The following is a 22,500-nucleotide window of genomic DNA, read 5'->3' as shown; positions in this document are numbered from 1 at the left end:
TCAGAGGCTGTGTGTACGTACCATGTGATTGGCTCCTGGTGATCAGAGGGTGTGTGTACGTACCGTGTGATTGGCTCCTGGTGATCAGAGGGTGTGTGTACGTACCGTGTGATTGGCTCCTGGTGATCAGAGGGTGTGTGTACGTACCGTGTGATTGGCTCCTGGTGATCAGAGGGTGTGTGTACGTACCGTGTGATTGGCTCCTGGTGATCAGAGGGTGTGTGTACGATCTCATAGCCCTCCTGCCTCAGGATGTCCAACACGCTGTGGTTCCCCAAGAAGTGACCTGGCAGGAAACAGGAAGACCGCATGTGGTCAAAGGTTGTGACAGATTAAAAAAAGAAAAGGAGACTTTTGATGAATTTGTGAACGTGTGAGAACTACAGTAACTGATTTTTTAAGGCATTCGTCAAATTGGCCTCAGGTCTTAATGGGTTAAAAAGGACCATACCATGGCTTGGCATGTTTTCTTTTCACCTGACAGGGGAGAGTTTCCCCCGCCTGACGTAGCGCGTGGAAGGAGGAGTAACCTACCCTAAAGTTTTATGTTAGAAATGTTGAGTATGGCCTGTGAATTACTTGAAGGAAATCCTGCATGACATACGCATCTACAATGTGAAGGGAACGCACAAAAACACCTGGGAACTCAGGCCAGAGTACAGACATTACCAAGGCGATGAAAAGATGGATGAATAATAGCTTTGTCTTCAACACCTTTAGGGATAGCAATTCCATCAAATATATGTCTTAATGTACAATTTGTTCATATGTTGGTCTTTTTCTTTTTATGAGGGTCAGTATATTGTGTTTGCTTGCACCTTTATGGATGGCAATTCTGTCTAGATGTTTTGTTAATGTTTTTTATTGATACTTTTTTATGAGGTTCTGTATGATGTTCAACTTAAAATGTAATTGTTTTCAATGAATAATATGTTTGATTAAAATTGTTTACATACTGAAAAAAAGAAGAAGAAAAATGTTGAGTATGGGTCCCCAGCATTAAGAAACTGCCGGATGCTAACTTGCATATGTTGGTCAATTTTCATAATCATGAAAACCCCCTAGTTTAATGCCACTTAAAGCATAATGGAATTTTGAAAATGTTGCCATGTCAGTGGTACCCAGCTTATTATGCTAATTCTGAAAATGGCCCAACATATGCAAGTTAGCATCCGGCAGTTTCAAAATGCTGGGGACCCATAGGCCTACTAAACATTTCTAACATAAAGCTTTAGGGTACTCAAAATGTCTGGGTTCACAATGGGAATCTATGGGCTGGCAAGTAGACTACTGTCTGTGACTCAGGGTATACTTGACTATTATCCACAGCATAGTGATTTGTTTTCTTTTGTAAGATGCCAGTGGGTTGCATTAATTTCAGTTTCTAATTGGCTAAATATCTATGTGTGGTTATTTTATTTTGTTAAAGTTACCGTTCTCCCCGGGAGAAACGTCTGTGACTTATTATGTTGTTTTTTTTAGCCAACATTGCCTCAATTATTCAGGTACGGTTTCATTAATTTGAATGACTTTGTAGAATATAATAATGTAAAACAAATGTGACATTTAAAAATAAAGCCATTAAGGGGAAATTAACCATGTTTTATGTACAGTATATGTATGGTAGAAGCTTTGTACAGTCCTTGAGGGGGTTCCAGGGTGGTCCCCGTCGAAACTACTTAATGGGGTTTGAGAACGCAGAACCACTGCATTAAGATGTCCAGTGGTGACACTCTGCCAGATTAAATGACAGCCATTGCTGTGAAACAAAGGCTTCTGCAGCCTGAAGAGGGTCTAAGATTGCAGGGGCTGTTCAAACGCATGCTGCCCCTTGATCTGCTCCTACGTACATGCACTTGTTGCGGTGTAATGACCCCATATTGTCGGCACTAAACCCCTTACCCACCCCCTCTACTTTTTCTCTCTCTCTCTCTCTCTCTCTCTCTCTCTCTCTCTCTCTCTCTCCTCTTATGTCCTGTATATGATATTATGACTCCATCAGTCTGACATCAATGATGGTCGATAAACCTGCATGTCACTCAACCCAGCAATAAGATGTAATGCAGACTGACAGCACCTCCTACACACACGCACGCCCGCCCGCCCGCGCACACACATTCATAAACACACATTATACAGGTATAGAGTCATATTAGTGACACGTTGACATATTTCAAGGCTCGCTCCCTTTCTTTCAGTCACCGCCCCCACCCTGCTCTTAGCCTCCTGCCAATTTTATCATTAAAATGTTTCTGATCATTTCTCAGAAGAGAGAGCTACACTTTCTTGGCTGTCGAGTTCAAAGGCAGAGCAGTGATTGGCTGTGGAGTGAGGAGAGGCTACTAACTGCCGAGTGTCGGCCAGATCAGACATACAGATTACACTGAAGAGAGAGAGAGAGAGAGAGTCAGAGTGTGTGTGTGCGTGCGTGCGTGTGAGGAGAGCCAATGAATGTTTTTATTGGGGCACCCATTCTTTTCGTTTCTTTGCCATTCCTTCTTTTAGCCTCCTCTCCTCTCCTCTCCTCTCCTCTCCTCTCCTCTCCTCTCCTCTCCTCTCCTCTCCTCTCCTCTCCTCTCCTCTCCTCTCCTCTCCTCTCCTCTCCTCTCCTCTCCTCTCCTCTCCTCTCCTCTCCTCCTCTCCTCCACATACTTTACTGTTGTTCTTTCATCCCTCTCTCCTAAAGCATCAGTCAGTGCCTGGGCGCTGACAGACTCAGACACCCTCATATCTGTGTTCAAGCAGCTATTTCATTAATTCCAGTTATGAGGCAGAGGCTGTGAGACCCAGGGCCAAACACACTCCTGTGAGGCCCAGGGGCCAACACACTCCTGTGAGGCCCAGGGGCAAACACACTCCTATGAGGCCTAGGGGCCAACACACTCCTATGAGGCCCAGGGGCCAGGGGCCAACACACTCCTATGAGGCCCAGGGGTCAACACACTCCTATGAAGCCCAGGGACCAACACACTCCTATGAGGCCCAGGGGCCAGGGGCCAACACACTCCTATGAGGCCCAGGGGCCAACACACTCCTATGAGGCCCAGGGGCCAACACACTCCTATGAGGCCCAGGGGCCAGCGGCCAACACACTCCTATGAGGCCCAGGGGCCAACACACTCCTCTGAGGCCCAGGGGCCAGGGGCCAACACACTCCTATGAGGCCCAGGGGCCAGGGGCAAACACACTCCTATGAGGCCCAGGGGCCAACACACTCCTCTGAGGCCCAGGGGCCAACACACTCCTGTGAGCAGAGTGTGAGGTCAAGCTAACTAATAGCTTCCTCTGCTCACTCACTCACTCACTCACTCACTCACTCGCTCACTCACTCACTCTAATAGTACCATGAATTACATGTCAATTGCATTTTGCAACCACTACATCCCCCATCTTGGGTTCAATTCACAAAAAGATATTGTGCTAATGATATGCCGCATTGCAAACACGATGATAAAGTTCAGCAGTTGAGTGCAGTTTGCCCGTGTTTTGCGTCTGATCGCAATTGCCCAGGTGTTGACCACCTGGGCACCTTTATTATCATTTACGCATGTTGGGAAGCCGTGTGCAATTGAGCACGTCGTTGCGCTTTCCCAAGGCTACCCACAGCCATCAGGATGAAGAACATTCTGTGTGTGATGTATAGTTATCATGATACCACCAGACAGCCACATTGTTTTACTAGTGGCCACGACACACCTGTTTTAGGTTTGACCTTCTGTAAACATTCATTTTACGGCATATACTTTTCAAGTATATATACTCCATCTGCCCATGTTTTCAGCGTGCTGTAAACAGCCTATGGTAAGCTTGCAACCACTCCTTAAACAATCCAGCAAGTAAACGACCACACCTACATATATGCAAACAAACACTGGGCAATGCACAAAAACACTTTTGTGTATAAACACCTTGTGTGTGTCCGTGCGATGGCGGGCGGACACGTGTGTGTGTGTGTGTGTGTGTGTGTGTGTGTGTGTGTGTGCGTGTGTGTGTTTACGCTCGCTCGTGCGCCCGTGCGTGTCTGCGCGTGCTGGGTTGTTTGCTTGGTAAGCACGCTGAGTGCTCGCCTCAGACAGTAAACAGAGTGGTGCTAAGTAGCTGTCTAAATCCTATCCAAGCCTAAACAACAACTCCATTAGCTGCAGTAATGAGAGGTCCTGCGTTGTAATCACTCTATGCAGAGACTTTAGGCTGAATACAGTATACACTGTAAAACATGTTGCTATGCCAAGACCAAGACAATACTTGAGCTTTTTACTGGATAATAATGTGCTATACCTAGGAAATGTTTTACACGTTTTTTTAGACCTACTTGGATCGGGAGAACATACTATTAGCATAGTATTTATATTATGAAACATGACATTTTTAATAGACCATACTCTTACAGTATATATATATGTAGGATGTGGAAATGTCGATTTTGTGAGTCATTGTGATTCTATGGGGACATTGGCTTGAAACTGTGTTGACATATCTCCGCCTGCAGGAGATAGCTAATACTAGTCAATTACAATGCTCCTCCTGTCCCTCCATAGAGCCTGTACGAGGTGGACTGCCAGTAAAATTACATTTCATCAAATTAAATTAAATCAATTTAAATTGAATATCAACACATTTCCACTGTATTCTCCCCCCTGGAGAGGAGAAATGCTTAACCAATTAAACCCTAAATACTTCATTGACCAGGGCCCTCCAGGGGTCTATATATATACTGTACTTTCCCCCCTCCTGTATCCCCTCTGCAGCAAATCTCTTCGCCAAAAACAGCAAATATCTACGAGCGTTGTGCGAGCCGCTTTCGCTGAAAGTTCACCTAACAGGGTTCAAGGGGGTTGAAAATGCCATGAGGAAAAGGCCTTGGACTGACTTTTTCCAGTGTGTAAAATCCTCCGTGCTCAGTTAACCTGGAGTCTTCCGACCCCTGCCGCTCTGCAGGGCAGAGTTAATGACCCAGTTATACCCTCACTCTGTTTAATAACTTTCCATCCTGCCTGGCACTTCCAGTAGCTGTCCTAATGTACTCCTTGAGCCCCCCTCCTCCTCCTCCTCCTCCTCCTCTCTGCCCGTCTGAGTTTACTCTGACTGTCTCCGCACTCCGCCTTGTCTATTTATCTGTCTGTCTGACTGTCTGTCCTGACATTTTAGTCTCAAGTGCCTCAGCCACGGCTCTGCCTTGTCTTTCCGTCACAAGCTTATATTACTGCTCTTTCACATGTCTATCCGTCTAGGTTATTAGCCTCTCCTTTGTGTGTGTGTGTGTGTGTGTGTGTGTGTGTGTGTGTGTGTGTGTGTGTGTGTGACACATACGGTACAAGGACCATTTCATCAACGGCTGATTTCCTCTCACAGTAAAAAATGACAAGTACACTGTGTGTGCGGATGTGACAAGTACACTCTGTGTGTGTGTGTGTGTGTGTGTGTGTGTGTGTGTGTGTGTGTGTGTGTGTGTGTGTGTGTGTGTGTGTGAGTGAGGTGTTACAGCATGTCTCTGGTCGCCACCCAGGCCCGGTCGGGCCCGGCTCCAACCGTGTCAGCACCTCGTTACTCACACCTCTGCTGGGCTAACACTCCTTCTCCTCCACCCATTCCTCTCCTCCTCTCCTCTCCTCTCCTCTCCTCTCCTCTCCTCTCCTCTCCTCTCCTCTCCTCTCCTCTCCTCTCCTCTCCTCTCCTCTCCTCTCCTCTCCTCTCCTCTCCTCTCCTCTCCTCTCCTCTCCTCTCCTCTCCTCTCCTCTCCTCTCCCCTCCCCACACCCCTCTATCTCTACAACAAAAGGTCTGGAACACAGCTGGCTCTGTGTTGCCCTCCGCCAATTCATCCCTTCATCATTGCCTATAGATATCCCTGCCACCCCAACCCCTCCTCTATCCTCCTCAGTACATCCCCTCCCCGCAAGCACGTACACACGCAAGCACGCACAAATGCATGCAAGCATGCACACGTTCTTGCGTCACACACACATTAGATGCATGGCTTTGACATCTGTCACCGTCTTGTTCTCTCCAGTCTTGCAGAGCCAGGCCAGATTCACAATGAGCGTAGACTTGTCGGCGGATGTTCTGGCCACTGTTCTCGTTTACTTTAGATTTCACCAGACGTATCAGTAGGCGGAGATGGAAGACTCTACTCTCTTCTCTCTACCTTTCCATCCGGTCCACTCTATCCTCTCTCTGTTTCTCCATGCGTTTCTCCCTCCTCACCATCTTTGTCCTTGATCTCTGCTGTCTCTCTCTCTCTCTCTCTCTCTCTCTCTCTCTCTCACCCCTCCACTGGCTGCAGTCCTCCCACCACGTCTCTGTCTAAACTCTGTTTACTTTGCTTTCATCCGCACTTTCCTCTTTCTCTTCCTGTGTGTGTGTGTGTGTGTGTGTGTGTGTGTGTGTGTGTGTGTGTGTGTGTGTGTGTGTGTGTGTGCATGCCCAGATACGAACAGCAGCAGTGGTGCTGTGGTGGAAAGTAGGCCTAAAGGTGGTTGCACACTGGATGCGTTTTTCGGAAAACCGATGGAGAAACGTTGCTAGAAATCCGAAAAACTGGAAATCTTCCAGTATAAGTAAAAACACTGTGTGTGTATGCGCGTGTGCACGCGTGTGTTTGTAGAGTAAAATTAAATTTGTTAATTTAACTCTGCAATAACACATGCAGATAAATTAAAGCTCCAGTCCGGAAGTTATTTTAACCTCTCCTCTCCTCTCCTCTCCTCTCCTCTCCTCTCCTCTCCTCTCCTCTCCTCTCCTCTCCTCTCCTCTCCTCTCCTCTCCTCTCCTCTCCTCTCCTCTCCTCTCCTCTCCTCTCCTCTCCTCTCCTCTCCCCTCCCCTCCTCTGTCCTATCCTCGCTCCATCTATCCATCCATCCCTCCATCATTCCCTCTGCTACTCCCTGTACCATGTCAACATCCCCTGTAAGGAGAGAAACAGAGAGAGAGAGAGAGAGAGAGAGGGAGAGAGAGAGACTGCTGATGGACAGATGTAGAGAAAGGGAGCGAAAGGAGTGTGGTGTAATTCAGGTGTTTTAAATAAATATATATAGAGTATGAACTATTAATAAATATAGGCGTAATACAATGTACAGTAAGAATCTATCAGCGGTAATATGAGCTATCGTCCATGAATGGATGCATAATGTACAGACTAGACAGTGGGTATACTTAGTATAGAGGCTGATACAGACAGTGTAATGGCTAATAATAATAATAATACTAATTCAGATTTATTTAGTGCTTTTCTAATGACCAAAAACTTAAACAATGAATAAAGTGCTGCTAGGTTAAAAGTGATAAAAGGTTAAGATTTTAAGTTTAGGTTAAGTTGGGCCATTAAATGTGTGCAGCAGACATGGTGCATTATGCAGACACAGCGCAGACGTTGTGCAGATGAAGCAACCAGACAGTATCACACAAGATGAATCTGTATATACAGTACAGAGCCAAGGGAGCCAAACAAGGCGGTGCGGAAATTCGCACTGAGCAATTGTGTGGCCTCTTTTCATTTGTTTATTCAGTGCAGTGGATCCATAAGGGTCCATTTGGTTAAAGCTGTATATGTCTACTATGAGTCAGAAAGAAGGGAGGACAGGAGGTGGTGTTGGAGGGAGTGAGGACAGGTGGGGGTGGGTTGTGGGTGGGTGTGTTGTGGTGTTGTGGGTGGGTGTGTTGTGGTTTTGTGGGTGGGTGTGTTGTGGGTGGGTGTGTTGTGGTGTTGTGGGTGGGTGTGTTGTTGTGGGTGGGTGGGTGTGTGTGTTGTTGTGGGTGGGTGTGTGGGTGTGTTGTGGGTGGGTGTGTTGTGGGTGGGTGGGTCTGTTGTTGTGGGTGGGTGGGTGTGTGGGTGTGTTGTGGGTGGGTGTGTTGTGGTGTTGTGGGTGGGTGTGTTGTGGTGTTGTGGGTGGGTGTGTTGTGGTTTTGTGGGTGGGTGTGTTGTGGTGTTGTGGGTGTGTTGTGGTGTTGTAGTGTTGTGGGTGTGTTGTGGTGTTGTGGGTAGGTGTGTTGTGGGTGGGTGGGTGTGTTGTTGTGGGTGGGTGTGTGGGTGTGTTGTGGGTGGGTGTGTTGTGGTGGGTGTGTTGTGGTGTTGTGGGTGGTGTGTTGTGGTGTTGTGGGTGGGTGTGTTGTGGTTTTGTGGGTGGGTGTGTTGTGGTGTTGTGGGTGGGTGTGTTGTGGGTGGGTGTGTTGTGGTTTTGTGGGTGGGTGTGTTGTGGTGTTGTGGGTGGTGTGTTGTTGTGTGGAGGGTGGGTGTGTTGTGGGTGGGTGTGTTGTGGTTTTGTGGGTGGGTGTGTTGTGGTGTTGTGGGTGGGTGTGTTGTGGTGTTGTGGGTGGGTGTGTTGTGGGTGGGTGTGTTGTGGTTTTGTGGGTGGGTGTGTTGTGGTGTTGTGGGTGGTGTGTTGTGGTGTTGTGGTGTTGTGGGTGGTGTGTTGTGGTGTTGTGGTGTTGTGGGTGGTGTGTTGTGGTGTTGTGGGTGGGTGTGTTGTGGGTGGGTGTGTTGTGGTGTTGTGGGTGGTGTGTTGTGGTGTTGTGGTGTTGTGGGTGGTGTGTTGTGGTGTTGTGGGTGGGTGTGTTGTGGGTGGGTGTGTTGTGGTGTTGTGGGTGGTGTGTTGTGGTGTTGTGGGTGGGTGTGTTGTTGTGTGGAGGGTGGGTGTGTTGTGGTGTTGTGGGTGGTGTGTTGTGGTGTTGTGGGTGGGTGTGTTGTTGTGTGGAGGGTGGGTGTGTTGTGGTGTTGTGGTGTGGTGGGTGTGATGTGGGTGGGTGTGTTGTGGTGTTGTGGGTGGGTGTGTTGTGGGTGGGTGTGTTGTGGGTGGGTGTGTTGTGGTGTGGTGGGTGGGTGTGTTGTGGTGTTGTGGGTGTGTTGTGGTGTTGTAGTGTTGTGGGTGTGTTGTGGTGTTGTGGGTGGGTGTGTTGTGGGTGGGTGGGTGTGTTGTTGTGGGTCGACTGGTTCGACGAAAATGCACCTGGCATCCATGACCTCCTCAAGGAAAAGCGCAAGGCACATACCATCGCTCTAGCCAACCCGCAATCAGCAGCCCTTAGAAAGCAACTAAACACCATCAAAGCAGAAACACAAAGAGCTCTACGGCAGATGGAAAACGAATGGTGGGTCAAGAAAGCGGAAGAAATTCAATCACTCGCAGATACCAACAACACCCATGGCTTCTACGACGCCATCAAAACCATCTATGGCCCTCAGAGAAGAAACGTCACACCTGTGAGATCTGCAGATGGTACCACACTCATAAAGGACCAACAACAAATAATAGAACGATGGGCTGAACACTTCAGCACCCTACTCAACCAGAGTAACCCCACAAACCCGACCATCCTGGACGAACTCCCCAGCTTCCCCCCTGTTCCCCTACTTGATGAAATCCCTCAATTTCATGAAGTCCGGAAGGCAATCAAGTGTCTTAAAAACAATAAAAGCGCAGGTTCAGACTCCATCCCTGCTGAAGTATACAAGAGTGGAGGCTACCTCCTCAAACGCCGGCTACACCAACTCATCTCTGCCATCTGGACAACTCAAACTGTCCCACAAGACTGGAAAGATGCCACCATTATCACCATCTACAAAAAGAAGGGTGATAAATCCTCGTGTGACAACAGCAGAGGTGTCTCACTCCTGTCAGTTGCAGGCAAAATCCTTACAAGGATCATGTTCTCCCGCCTGGCTACACACATCTCTGAGAACATCCTACCAGAGACCCAATGTGGATTCCGGAGGGATCGTAGCACCACAGACATGGTTTTTGTTGCCAGGCAGTTACAGGAGAAATGCAGAGAGCACAAACAAGACCTGTACATGGCTTTCATCAACCTATCGAAGGCTTTCGATACAGTAGACAGAAAGCTACTCTGGGCCATACTTAGCCGGTTTGGGGTCCCATCCAAATTCCTCTCCATCCTCCAGCAGTTTCATGATGGCATGCAAGCCAGGGTTCGAATAGGTGGACAACAGTCTGACCCCTTCGATGTCAACATAGGAGTGAAGCAAGGATGCGTCCTAGCCCCGGTGATCTTCAATATTTTCCTCACAGCAGTCACACTCATTTCCCACAAACGCCTGAGGAACACGGATGGAGTCGGCATTAGTTTCCGCCTGGATGGCAACCTTTTCAACATCCGGCGCCTCCAGGCATTCACCAAGACAACTGCCCTCCAAATCTGCGAACTCCAGTATGCAGATGACTGCACGCTGATTGCGCACTCCCCCGAGTCCCTTCAGCATACCCTCAATGTGGTAGCTGCCACCTACAGAGATGTTGGTCTTCAGATCAACATCAAGAAGACACAAATAGTCCACCAACCAAGCCCCACACACACTCCCACACCGGTCTTTCACATAGACAACACCCTTCTGGAAACGGTACCACACTTCAAGTACCTTGGCAGTATCCTCTCAGACAGTTGCAACGTTGACGCAGACATTCAATCACGCATCAATTTAGCCTCCGCCGCGTTTGGTCGCCTAAGATCACGGGTCTTCACCAACAAGAACCTGAAGGCCTCAACCAAGGCAGCAGTGTACCAGGCAGTATGTGTGTCCACACTACTGTATGGCTCTGAAGCCTGGACACCATACAGACGGCATATAAGAGCTCTGGAGGCTTTCCACATCCGCTGTCTGCGAAGGATCCTGGGTATCACATGGGAGCACCACATGACCTACGCAGAAATATATGAACGCACCAACTCATCCAGCATGGAGGTATTTCTGTCACGCAGACAGCTCCGCTGGTTAGGCCATGTGATACGCATGCCTGCAGCTCGTCTTCCTCGACAGGTCCTCTACAGCCAGCTTCAATCCGGCCAGAGGTCTGCAGGAGGCCAACAGAAGCGCTACAAGGACCACATAAAGGTGCTACTAAAGAGCTGCAACATTCCACCCTCAAACCTGGAAAGGATAGCAGTAGACCGGGACGCTTGGCGCTCCTCCTGCAACTCAGGTGTCTCCCGCTGGGAGGAGAAGACATCCCTGAGACGCGCAGAGAAGCGCAGGCAGCGGCATGAGCGCGCTGCAGGGACTATCCACCCAGGCTCAACACACCCCTGCCCCACGTGTGGAAAAGTGTGCGGATCAGCTATTGGTCTCAACCGCCACATGTGGGCGCATGAGCGCGCCAGGCGCTGAAACCCCCCCCCCCTTACCCCCGGGAGATATGAAGTCATCATCGACTACGATGGACTGCCATAAGCAAGTAAGTAAGGGTGTGTTGTTGTGGGTGGGTGGGTGTGTTGTGGTGTTGTGGTGTGGTGGGTGGTGTGTTGTGGGTGGGTGTGTTGTGGGTGGGTGTGTTGTGGGTGTGTTGTGGTGTGGTGGGTGTTGTGGTGTGGTGGGTGGGTGTGTTGTGGGTGGGTGTTGTGGTGTGGTGGGTGGGTGTTGTGGTGTGTTGGGTGTGTTGTGGGTGGGTGGGTGTGTTGTGGTGTGGTGGGTGTGTTGTGGTGTGGTGGGTGTGTTGTGGGTGGGTGTGTTGTTGTGGGTGGGATGTTTTGTGGGTGGGTGTTGTGGGTGGGTGGGTGTTGTGGTGTGGTGGGTGGGTGGAGTGCGGGTCGGTGGGCACTGACTATAGGGTCCTCCTCCCTCCCCCCAGGAGGAGAGGAGTGGGGGGGAGCGGAGCACGCAGCTAGGGCACTGTTGCTATACGCTCCAAACAAACACAAGCTGCTGCCTCCAGGCCGCCGTGGGATAACACATGAAAGACAGCAGGAATGAGGGAGGGGGGTGGAGAAAGAGAGGAATGGAAAGAGAGAGAGAGAGGGAGAGAAAGACAGGGAGAGAGGCATAGACAGACAGACAGACAGACAGACAGACAGACAGACAGACAGACAGACAGACAGACAGACAGACAGACAGACAGACAGACAGACAGACAGACAGACAGACAGACAGACAGACAGACAGACAGACAGACAGACAGACAGACAGACAGACAGACAGACAGACAGACAGACAGACAGACAGACAGACAGACAGACAGACAGACAGACAGACAGACAGACAGACAGACAGACAGACAGACAGACAGACAGACAGACAGACAGACAGACAGACAGACAGACAGACAGACAGACAGACAGACAGACAGACAGACAGACAGACAGACAGACAGACAGACAGACAGACAGACAGACAGACAGACAGACAGACAGACAGACAGACAGACAGACAGACAGACAGACAGACAGACAGACAGACAGACAGACAGACAGACAGACAGACAGACAGACAGACAGACAGACAGACAGACAGACAGACAGACAGACAGACAGACAGACAGACAGACAGACAGACAGACAGACAGACAGACAGACAGACAGACAGACAGACAGACAGACAGACAGACAGACAGACAGACAGACAGACAGACAGACAGACAGACAGACAGACAGACAGACAGACAGACAGACAGACAGACAGACAGACAGACAGACAGACAGACAGACAGACAGACAGACAGACAGACAGACAGACAGACAGACAGACAGACAGACAGACAGACAGACAGACAGACAGACAGACAGACAGACAGACAGACAGACAGACAGACAGACAGACAGACAGACAGACAGACAGACAGACAGACAGACAGACAGACAGACAGACAGACAGACAGACAGACAGACAGACAGACAGACAGACAGACAGACAGACAGACAGACAGACAGACAGACAGACAGACAGACAGACAGACAGACAGACAGACAGACAGACAGACAGACAGACAGACAGACAGACAGACAGACAGACAGACAGACAGACAGACAGACAGACAGACAGACAGACAGACAGACAGACAGACAGACAGACAGACAGACAGACAGACAGACAGACAGACAGACAGACAGACAGACAGACAGACAGACAGACAGACAGACAGACAGACAGACAGACAGACAGACAGACAGACAGACAGACAGACAGACAGACAGACAGACAGACAGACAGACAGACAGACAGACAGACAGACAGACAGACAGACAGACAGACAGACAGACAGACAGACAGACAGACAGACAGACAGACAGACAGACAGACAGACAGACAGACAGACAGACAGACAGAGCGCCCAGTGGACAGATGAGAAGTGTGTGCGACCTGTGCATGTGTGCATGCGTGTACACACACGTGCAGTGTTTAGGGACACTGGGACAGAGGTGTTGGGGGAAGCCTCTCTTGGACCCTTCTCTCCTGTGTGCTATCACTCTTTATTTGACTTTCCTTCAAGATGGACTGAGACAAATCTTTTAACAGTGTCGCTGCTGCCTCGCTCCGGGCGTCCATTTACTGCCCCTGCCTTCCTGACCACACACAACACGTCTATAAATCACCAGCGCGGCCTCCGGATCGACAGCACCGCTGCAGTGCACACGCATGCACAATACAATGTTCAGTTATCCATATTGTTACATTCCCAGAGTGAACACATGTAGCTGTTACATTTATACACAAAAATCACTACGGACGGTTAGCATCAGCTGAGCCAGCCTGACGGCGTGCCGCGGATTCGACTCCCAGTTTCTGTTCCTTGTGGCGTCCTCAATTCCTGTCCTCACTTTTGATCCTCAATATACATTGCTCAGCCAATCAAATAATCGCTATGGGGTACAAACAAACAGACAAAGCTGGGCATAGGAGAGGCTCCTCAAAAAGCTACAATCCAGTCCAGAACCTATGAAAGAATAACACTTTGTTTTCTCCAATCAGTAAGGTATAGAGCAGTGGTTCTCAAACGTTAGTTTATTTCAAGAACCCCCATTACTCTCAGAGTGCGCAAATGGTACCAAATGGACCCCTGCACCCTCAGAGTTACAGACAAGTAAGGGTCCATTTGGGCCCCCTTTGAGTATGTTTATAGAACTAGGAGGTGGTCTCCCTACTCTTCCATTGAGAAGTCTAGGATAGGACGGTATTAGTGGAACTGCCTAAAGCTCATAAGTGCATGTATACGAGCACCTGGGTTCGAATCCCAGGTGGGACATTAAATATTACGGTTTGAACACTCAGGAGGATTTTACTGTACAGTGCAGCACTTCTGGAACAGCTGAAGCGTCAGCTTGAAAAGCTCTCTCTCTCCCCATCTGTAAATCTAAACCCCCTCCCTCCCTCCCCACACACTGCAGCATGCTGTTAGTAGTGGAATTAATGGGAATCACAAGTATTTCCCCTCTTTTCCACCTCCCCCACCCCACCCCACCATCCTCCCTCCTCCTCCTTCTTCCCTTATTCCATCCCTGTCTCGTTTTTTTCTCTCGCCGTCACTGAACGATGTCACTCCTTGTGCATGTCTGTCTGTCTGTCTGTCTGTCTGTCCATCGCTTTTTTTCACGTCCAAAAGTTGGGATCTCAGTTCCATTACCTCCGTCTGCTTGGGTGGGGACAGACCATAGACTGTAAAAAATATGGACAAAGCGTTCCCCGGGTCTAACATGGACGTAAAATGAAGCCTGTAATTCTATGGTAATTCCTGATGTAAATCGCCATATTTCTAGATCCGTTTTGGCCCAGCTGGCCATTGGCTGGCTCCGTTTTGGCCCAGCTGGCCATTGGCTGGCCCAGCACCGAGGCGGGACTTCCCCCCTTCTTCTCTGTTGGTTTTTATTTTGACTCGAGTGGGAGGGGAATCCCGATCATAGACTGTAACGGTAGCCACGCCCCTCAGAACATACGCGACTTTATGGTCATTTTTTTAATTAATGGGACCATCATTTTCCAAAAAGAATATTATGACATTAGAAATGAGATTTAAACTAGTGACTGGAAGCAGAAAGTATTCATGACCATGTTTATTAAGGTAATACAGTCTAGGTGAAGTTGGGCCCAAATACATGGACTTCTATGGGGCTATGGGTTTTCTGGGTCCAATGACAGCGCCACAACAGGCCATTATATGAATCGCGATTTCCTTATAGGCTTCACAAAATATCTGTCTGACTGCCCCCCTGGGACAGACAGCGGGGTCCATATAGATGGTCCATTGGGGGCGGTGCCAGAATAAGGGCACGAAGGTTCATGTGGTTAAATATTTAGACTAGGAGTGTCTGCCAACACACAGTCTGTATACAGCTGTCCTCTCTGCCAACACACAGTCTGTATACAGCTGTCCTCTCTGCCAACACACAGTCTGTATACAGCTGTCCTCTCTGCCAACACACAGTCTGTATACAGCTGTCCTCTCTGCCAACACACAGTCTGTATACAGCTGTCCTCTCTGCCAACACACAGTCTGTATACAGCTGTCCTCTCTGCCAACACACAGTCTGTATACAGCTGTCCTGACTGCCAACACACAGTCTGTATACAGCTGTCCTGACTGCCCAACACACAGTCTGTATACAGCTGTCCTGACTGCCAATACACAGTCTGTATACAGCTGTCCTCTCTGCCCAACACACAGTCTGTATACAGCTGTCCTGACTGCCAACACACAGTCTGTATACAGCTGTCCTGACTGCCCAACACACAGTCTGTATACAGCTGTCCTGACTGCCAATACACAGTCTGTATACAGCTGTCCTGACTGCCCAACACACAGTCTGTATACAGCTGTCCTCTCTGCCAACACACAGTCTGTATACAGCTGTCCTCTCTGCCAACACACAGTCTGTATACAGCTGTCCTCTCTGCCAACACACAGTCTGTATACAGCTGTCCTGACTTCCAAGGAGAGAGAGAGAGAGAGAGAGAGAGAGAGAGAGTGAAGAAGGTATAGAGCGGACCCTAAACGTTCCCGTTTCGGTCCTTGGCTCCTCCTGTCTAAATGTCCTTGAGCAACACACAGAACCACAGCTCCCGATGAGCGGGTTGGTGCCTTGCATGGATGGGTCTGCCTTTGGCGTGTGTTAATGGGTGTCAACACACATCGTGAAGTAGTGGAGGATATTAAGTCAATATTTCATGAGAATCGTTCACTTTATGGTACAAGCACCAAAATTGGCACACGAGTGCTTCGGAACATACTCTCTCGGAAAAGTACGTTGTCCACTTGAAAAAACAAAATGGACACCATTTTTCAAGATGGCCGCCAAATGAAAAAGGCCATTTGTGGCGGTTCTGGACAACCGTGGGTCCGACCGACTCGAGACCGGGCACTGCACTCCCTGTGGGTGTGTATGCAGCAGCTCGCTTGGTCTTCAACCAGCCAAAATTCTCACATGTCTCCCCCCTGCTCCGCTCCCTCCACTGGCTCCCGGTCGCTGCCCGCACAGAATACAAAACTCTGATGCTGGCATTCAAAGCAACCAAAGGTATGGCTCCCCCATATCTTACAAGTATGATTGAACCCTACAAACCCTCCCGCGCACTCAGATCAGCCAACGCAGGGAAACTGGAAGTACCCTCACTAAAAACGCCGGGACAACGCTCCACACGTCCCAAACTCTTCTCCCTTCTGGCTCCAAAACTGTGGAATGCACTTCCCATTGCAGTCAGAACTGCAGCATCACTCCCAATCTTCCGCCGTAGCCTGAAAACCCACCTTTTCAGACTCCATCATGGCCCATAGCACTTACTCTAACCCCTTACATAGCATTTGGCTGTTGGCTTAGATAGCATTTGACACAGACTTATAGCATGTTATGTAGACAGCACTATAATTGTATTGTATATAGTCATAGCACGCCATAGTACATATGTATAGCATAGTAGTGAATATGTATAGTTTATTATGTATAGTGTATGTATAGTTTCATCATATAGATATTCCACTGTTACCTTCTTATCTTACGCATGTTTCATGATAAATGCTTTTATGTGATGTATTCCCATGCTTTTGTTCTTGCCTAAATGTAAGTCGCTCTGGATTAAGAGCGTCTGCTAAATGCCTAAATTGTAAATTGTAAATTGTGTGGAACGTGTGTGTCGAATTTGAAGTCGGTGGGGCGAACGGTTCTCGAATTACGTGGATTACAGACGTACACACACACAGAATTTGTGCAATTAGCAGATCATTGGAACGGTTGTTCGCTTAGTGATACAAGCGTGACATTTGCCGTGAACATTCCTTTGGTCAACTCTTTAACTTTTTAAACCGAGCCATCCAAAAATCCAATATGGCGGTGATATTTCAAGATGGCCACCAAAATTAGACTGGTTTTGCATTTCAGCATATATTCGGCTATACCTTTGTGATGTACTATACCATACTACTGTATAATACTGTACGGCACTGTAGGGCATCATACTGTACAGTACAGTACAGTACAGTACAGTACAGTACAGTACAGTACAGTACAGTACAGTACAGTACAGTACCGTACCGTACCGTACCTACCGTACTGTACCGTACTGCATGGTACCATACTGTACCGTACTGTACCATACTGTACCGTACTGTACCTTACTGTATGGTATCATACTGTACCGTACTGTACTGTACTGTACCATACTGTACCGTACTGTACCATACTGCATGGTACCATACTGTACCGTACTGTACCTTACTGTATGGTATCATACTGTACCATACTGTACCGTACTGTACTGTACTGTACCGTACTGTACTGTACCGTACTGCATGGTACCATACTGTACCGTACTGTACTGTACCGTGCCGTACTGTACTGTACGGCATCATACTGTACTGTACCATACTTTATGGTATCATACTGTACCATGCCGTACCGCACGTTACTGTACCGTACTGTACTTTACCATACTGTACTGTAACATACTATAGTGTACTGTACAGTACCGTGTGTGTGTGTGTGTGTGTGTGTGTGTGCACGTGCAGGGAAAAGGGGAGGGGTCGGTTAATGTGGAAATTGTAATGTAATTTGTGTCACAGTGAAATGTTGTGCAATAACAGTATGTCATACAAAAGCAATATTTGTACAGTAAATATGACATGGATGCAATGTAGTGCAGATGGATTTCTGTGGCATGCATCATTTTTTGTGCATAGAGAGATGTGTGCTAACGGAGTGATTTGGTAGGAGAAGTCGGACGGATAAACGGACATATTGCTTTGCATCCCCTATAGTAGTAGGAGCTAGGATGAGCATCAAAACTATATATTTTAAATACTTTTCATTAGCACAATTTTACATTCCATAGGGCTGGACCACACATGGACCCCATTTGGTTTTGTTTTCTGCATCTTCCTCTGTGACCTGCCACCTTCATGTCATCTCTCACAGCATCCTTAAACCTCGTCTTTGGCCATCCTCTTACCTGGCAGCTGCATCTTCAGCATCCTTCTCCCAATGTACCCTCATCCCTCCTTTTCACATGTCTAAACCATCTCAACCTCACCTCTCTTGCTTTATCCCCAAACCTTCTAACCTGGGCTGATCCTCTAATTCAGTAATTTCTGATAATGTCCTTCCTTTTCACTCCTAATGAGAACCATAGCATCCTTAATTCTGCCACCTCCAGCTGTGCCTCCTTTTCATCAGTGCCACCGTTTCCAACCGTACGGCATGGCTGGTCTCACTACCATCGTATACATCTTCCCTCTCACTGGTAGCCTTCTGTCACAAATAACTCCTGACACATACATAATATGTCCCATATTCTCAATCTCAATACATTGGCTTCCCTTGCTAGAACATTTCCATCTCTATACTCACCTTAACCTGTTACACTACTGTCTACTGTCTGGTCAATTGGTACAAATAATTTTCTCCCTCACTCACCATCTCTCTTTGCACTTACTGTACATCTCATATAGCCCTGACCACTTCTTAGCCCACACCACCTGACATCACATCTCTCTCTTCTTACCCATCATCTAAAAAAAACCCCAATGGGCATTGCCCATTGACATATATTCAAGTCTGTGTGTGTGTCTGTACATCTGTAATCCACATAACCCGAGAACCGTTCGCCCCACCGACTTCAAATTCGACACACACGTTCCACACACCCACAGGGAGTGCAGTGCCCGGTCTCGAGTCGGTCGGACCCACGGTTGTCCAGAACCGCCACAAAAGGCCCTTTTCATTTGGCGGCCATCTTGAAAAATGGTGGCCATTTAGTTTTTTCAAGTGGACAACGTACTTTTCTGAGAGAGTAGGTTCTGAAGCACTTGTGTACCAAATTTGGTGCTTGTACCATAAAGTGAACGATCGTGTCATTAATATCCTCCACTAAAGTGCTTTGGAGTTTGGATAAAGGCACTGGGGAAACGCAGGCCATTCACCATTTAGGCACAATGAAGAAAATAAAGTGATGGATGAGGAGGAATAGAGAGGGGGAGGCCACTGTGGGCTTAACACTTTTATTTTAATATTATCCCCCTGGTTCATTCAGACACTAAAGGGGCTTTGCTTGATGTCTTCTGGGAGAAGAGAAGAGAAGAGAAGAGAAGAGAAGAGAAGAGAAGAGAAGAGAAGAGAAGAGAAGAGAAGAGAAAAGAAGAGACAGCAGCACAAAGTCTCCTTAATTGCTTATGAAGGACACATGCACACAAATACTGATCCAAGCGAATACGCACGCACGCACACACGCACACACGCACGCATGCACTAACGTGTAACACATGCACACATCCCACACATGTAGAAAGCCATGGCATCCTCATGGAACCTGGTCTCATGGCTCTCTTTATCGCTCTAATCTCATTCCCCTCCATCACTTAAATCTCCTCCTCTGTACTCCACGTGTCCTCCATTCATTAGTGAAGACGTTCAGTGCACATGTGAGCAGCACATACAGTACAGAGACATTTAAATCAGTGACACATTTCACCTCATTACAGTCCAAATGGCAAGTGTCTGGAACATGTTACCAGTGTGTTTGTTTGTTTGTGTCCAGAGAACAAAAGAGTAACACGCACGCACGCACACACACACACAGAAAGAGAGAGAGAGAGAGACAGAGAGAGTAGTATTTTCAATCTGCTCTGAGGAAGGCTGATTGCCGAAACGGGTAAGCGTTCTCAATAAAATGAGAAAAACATCTTTGATTTTGGAGTGCCACTTTTTCCACTTTGGTGGTTTATGAGTTAAGAGAGAGAGAGAGAGAGAGCAAGGATAAAGAAATATCCAAACGTGGGCTGCGTGTGTGTGTGTGTGTGTGTGTGTGTGTGTGTGTGTGTGTGTGTGTGTGTGTGTGTGTGTGTGTGTGTGTGTGTGTGTGTGTGTGTGTGTGTGTGTGTGTGTGTGTGCGTGTGCGTGCATTGTGTAAACCTGCACGAGTTGGCAAATAATTACATTTGTTTGCATTCCAGTGTCTTCATTTGGCGGTTGTCATGCATCATTTCATTATGCTGTAATGCATGTATGTTGTTTACACACACAAGATGAGCCCATTAGCTCTCCATGCTGGCCAATGCTATGTTGTTCCATTCGCTAATGAAGTGTGTAATCTGAGAACAACTAACGGGCTGTATACCCATTTAATTAGAGCAAGCAGTCCAACGAAAAGTAGTAAAGTAAAAGTCCGGAATTCAAAATGTACTTGAGTGAAAGTACAAAAAGCAAAGTGTATAATGCCTACTTAAAGTACCAAAAGTAAAAGTACTCATATTATTTCAAGTTTTCAAAATAGCAGATACACAAGCTCACAATGTGTCGCATCGCGATGCATTGTGAGCTTGTAGATCTGCTATTAGTTATACTTTCCACCAGTGTCCAACGATACATCTTCAGCGTACAGTTAAGCCATATACAGCTGCATTTATAGACATTTGCAAGCAAGCAGAAAACAAATCCCATCAATGTTGTATTATTATTGGTTACGACATAATTATTGCGAAACATCAGTGAATCCATCCGGCGCTACGTTAACTGTAGCACACACACACACACACACACACACACACACACACACACACACACACACACACACACACACACACGGCCTCCCTATGAAGTATATACACGCTGACTCTCCAAGCCAGCGGCCCAAAGCTGCATTCCTAAAACATTTACAAGTGGGCAAAACCTCATTAAGGCCCAATGTTAAAGTGAAGCGTATTGGTTTTGACAAACAATGAGAGAAAGCAGCCAGCGACAGACAGGGGAACCTTTAATTCACTGTTTAAAAAGTCATCATTTCCATCACTCTGATGGCTTTACCAGGCTGTGATGCATGAGGGAGATCTACTGACTAGTGTAGACATGTAGCATTAAGTCACCGTAATTAAATCAAATTAAAACGTCCTGAACGAATGCACGTGTATTGTATATTTAATTGCAAATAGTGAGTAATTGTATTCATAATTTAACCCATTTAGACCTGAGGCCGATTCTACTTATTGCCTTCTAAATCAGTAGTTCTCACGCTTTCAAAATTAAAAGAATACATAAAAAATAGCTCTTTTTTTAAAAGCCAACACAAAAATCTAAAATGACACAGATGCCTCCCCCATTTTAATGGCTTAAGACAGCATAGGTTGTGTATTTATGTCTGATGTACAATATTCGGTCACCAACTAATTGAGAATGATTGTACAGCTAGGAGACTGTGTCAGTTAAAAGACATAAAACATATGGTTCTATGTCTGATGGCTACGTTTAATGGTGCCAAAAGTATACACGACAGTCTGCCTCGTTGGAGTTCCTTTTTGGCACTATAATGCAAATTCCTCACTTTAACGGTTTTAAAATCTTCAAGGTCTGTCCACAAGGTCTGTCATTGTTGAATTCTAAGTTGTACGGTCATTTATTGCACGTTATACAGCCCTGTAAGTTTAATCAGCCTATATAGCCACTGAAACACATTTACACTGAATTCTATCATCTATAGAAATGCCATTGGCGTCAACGTGAAAATCCTACCGGGAGGGTTTGGACTGTAAGAGGAGAAGCTACAGTAATGTAGGGTGACCTGATAATATACTGAAGCTGCATGACTGATGATACGAGTATGTTTTAATATAATACCTAGACTTTTAGCCTCAGCATGCAGGTCTTAAGAGAGACTTTGTGTGAGCGTGTGAATGAGAGAGTTAATCACACAGAGGCAAAGGCCCCCAAAAGCAGCCAAAAAGGGAAAGGAAAAGAAGAAAAAGGACCTACTGTAGCGGAAAGCGGAGAAAGAGATAGAGAGATATATTAGAGACCCATAGAGAGTATGTGTGAGACAGACAGACATGAGGTCTCCCATGCACCTCCCGGGGGCTCCAACCGCGGCCTCCACCCTGCCAGCCCCCCGGGGGACATGCATGGGCCTGGGCATCGTCAGCCTCACACACAGGAAGGCACATTGGGGGGGGGGTTCAGTCTTCAGGACAGAGGCGGCACTGTCCAGAGCACACTATACACCAGTGGATCGAGAACCCATTTGTGGGTCTCGTATCCATTTTTATGGGTCACGACTCGATGAAAAACCCCATTAACTTTTCCTACATTTAAAAAAAACACACACACTTGTGTGAAGTGAGAAGATTTTTTTACGGCTCTAGCAGTGATTCTGCTAGAGCCGTTAAAACCTGCAGGGACCCCCTGGAACTCCCTCAAGGACCCCTGGGGGTCCCCGGACTCCACTTTGGGAACCAATGCTTTAAGGAGGAGGAGACATGAGGAGACAGAAGTGCAGGAGAGGAGGAGGTGGCGTCAGCTTAGAAGAGACAGA

General features: G+C 47.5%; 1 protein-coding gene across 1 annotated transcript in view; it reads right to left on the bottom strand.

Annotated features, from left to right (window-relative positions):
- Positions 1–22,500, bottom strand: part of trabd2b (TraB domain containing 2B) — a 133,915-nt gene that overhangs the window by 9,529 nt on the left and 101,886 nt on the right. Inside the window, 1 exon segment of the mRNA XM_083766442.1 lies at positions 190–286. Coding sequence (XP_083622568.1) covers positions 190–286 — 97 coding nt within the window.

This window comes from Protomyctophum parallelum (genome assembly GCF_964188405.1).
Source record: "Protomyctophum parallelum genome assembly, chromosome: 6".
Taxonomy (NCBI): Eukaryota; Metazoa; Chordata; class Actinopteri; order Myctophiformes; family Myctophidae; genus Protomyctophum; species Protomyctophum parallelum.
Note: the sequence above shows the minus strand (reverse complement) of the source record. Positions and strands in the feature narration are given on the sequence as shown.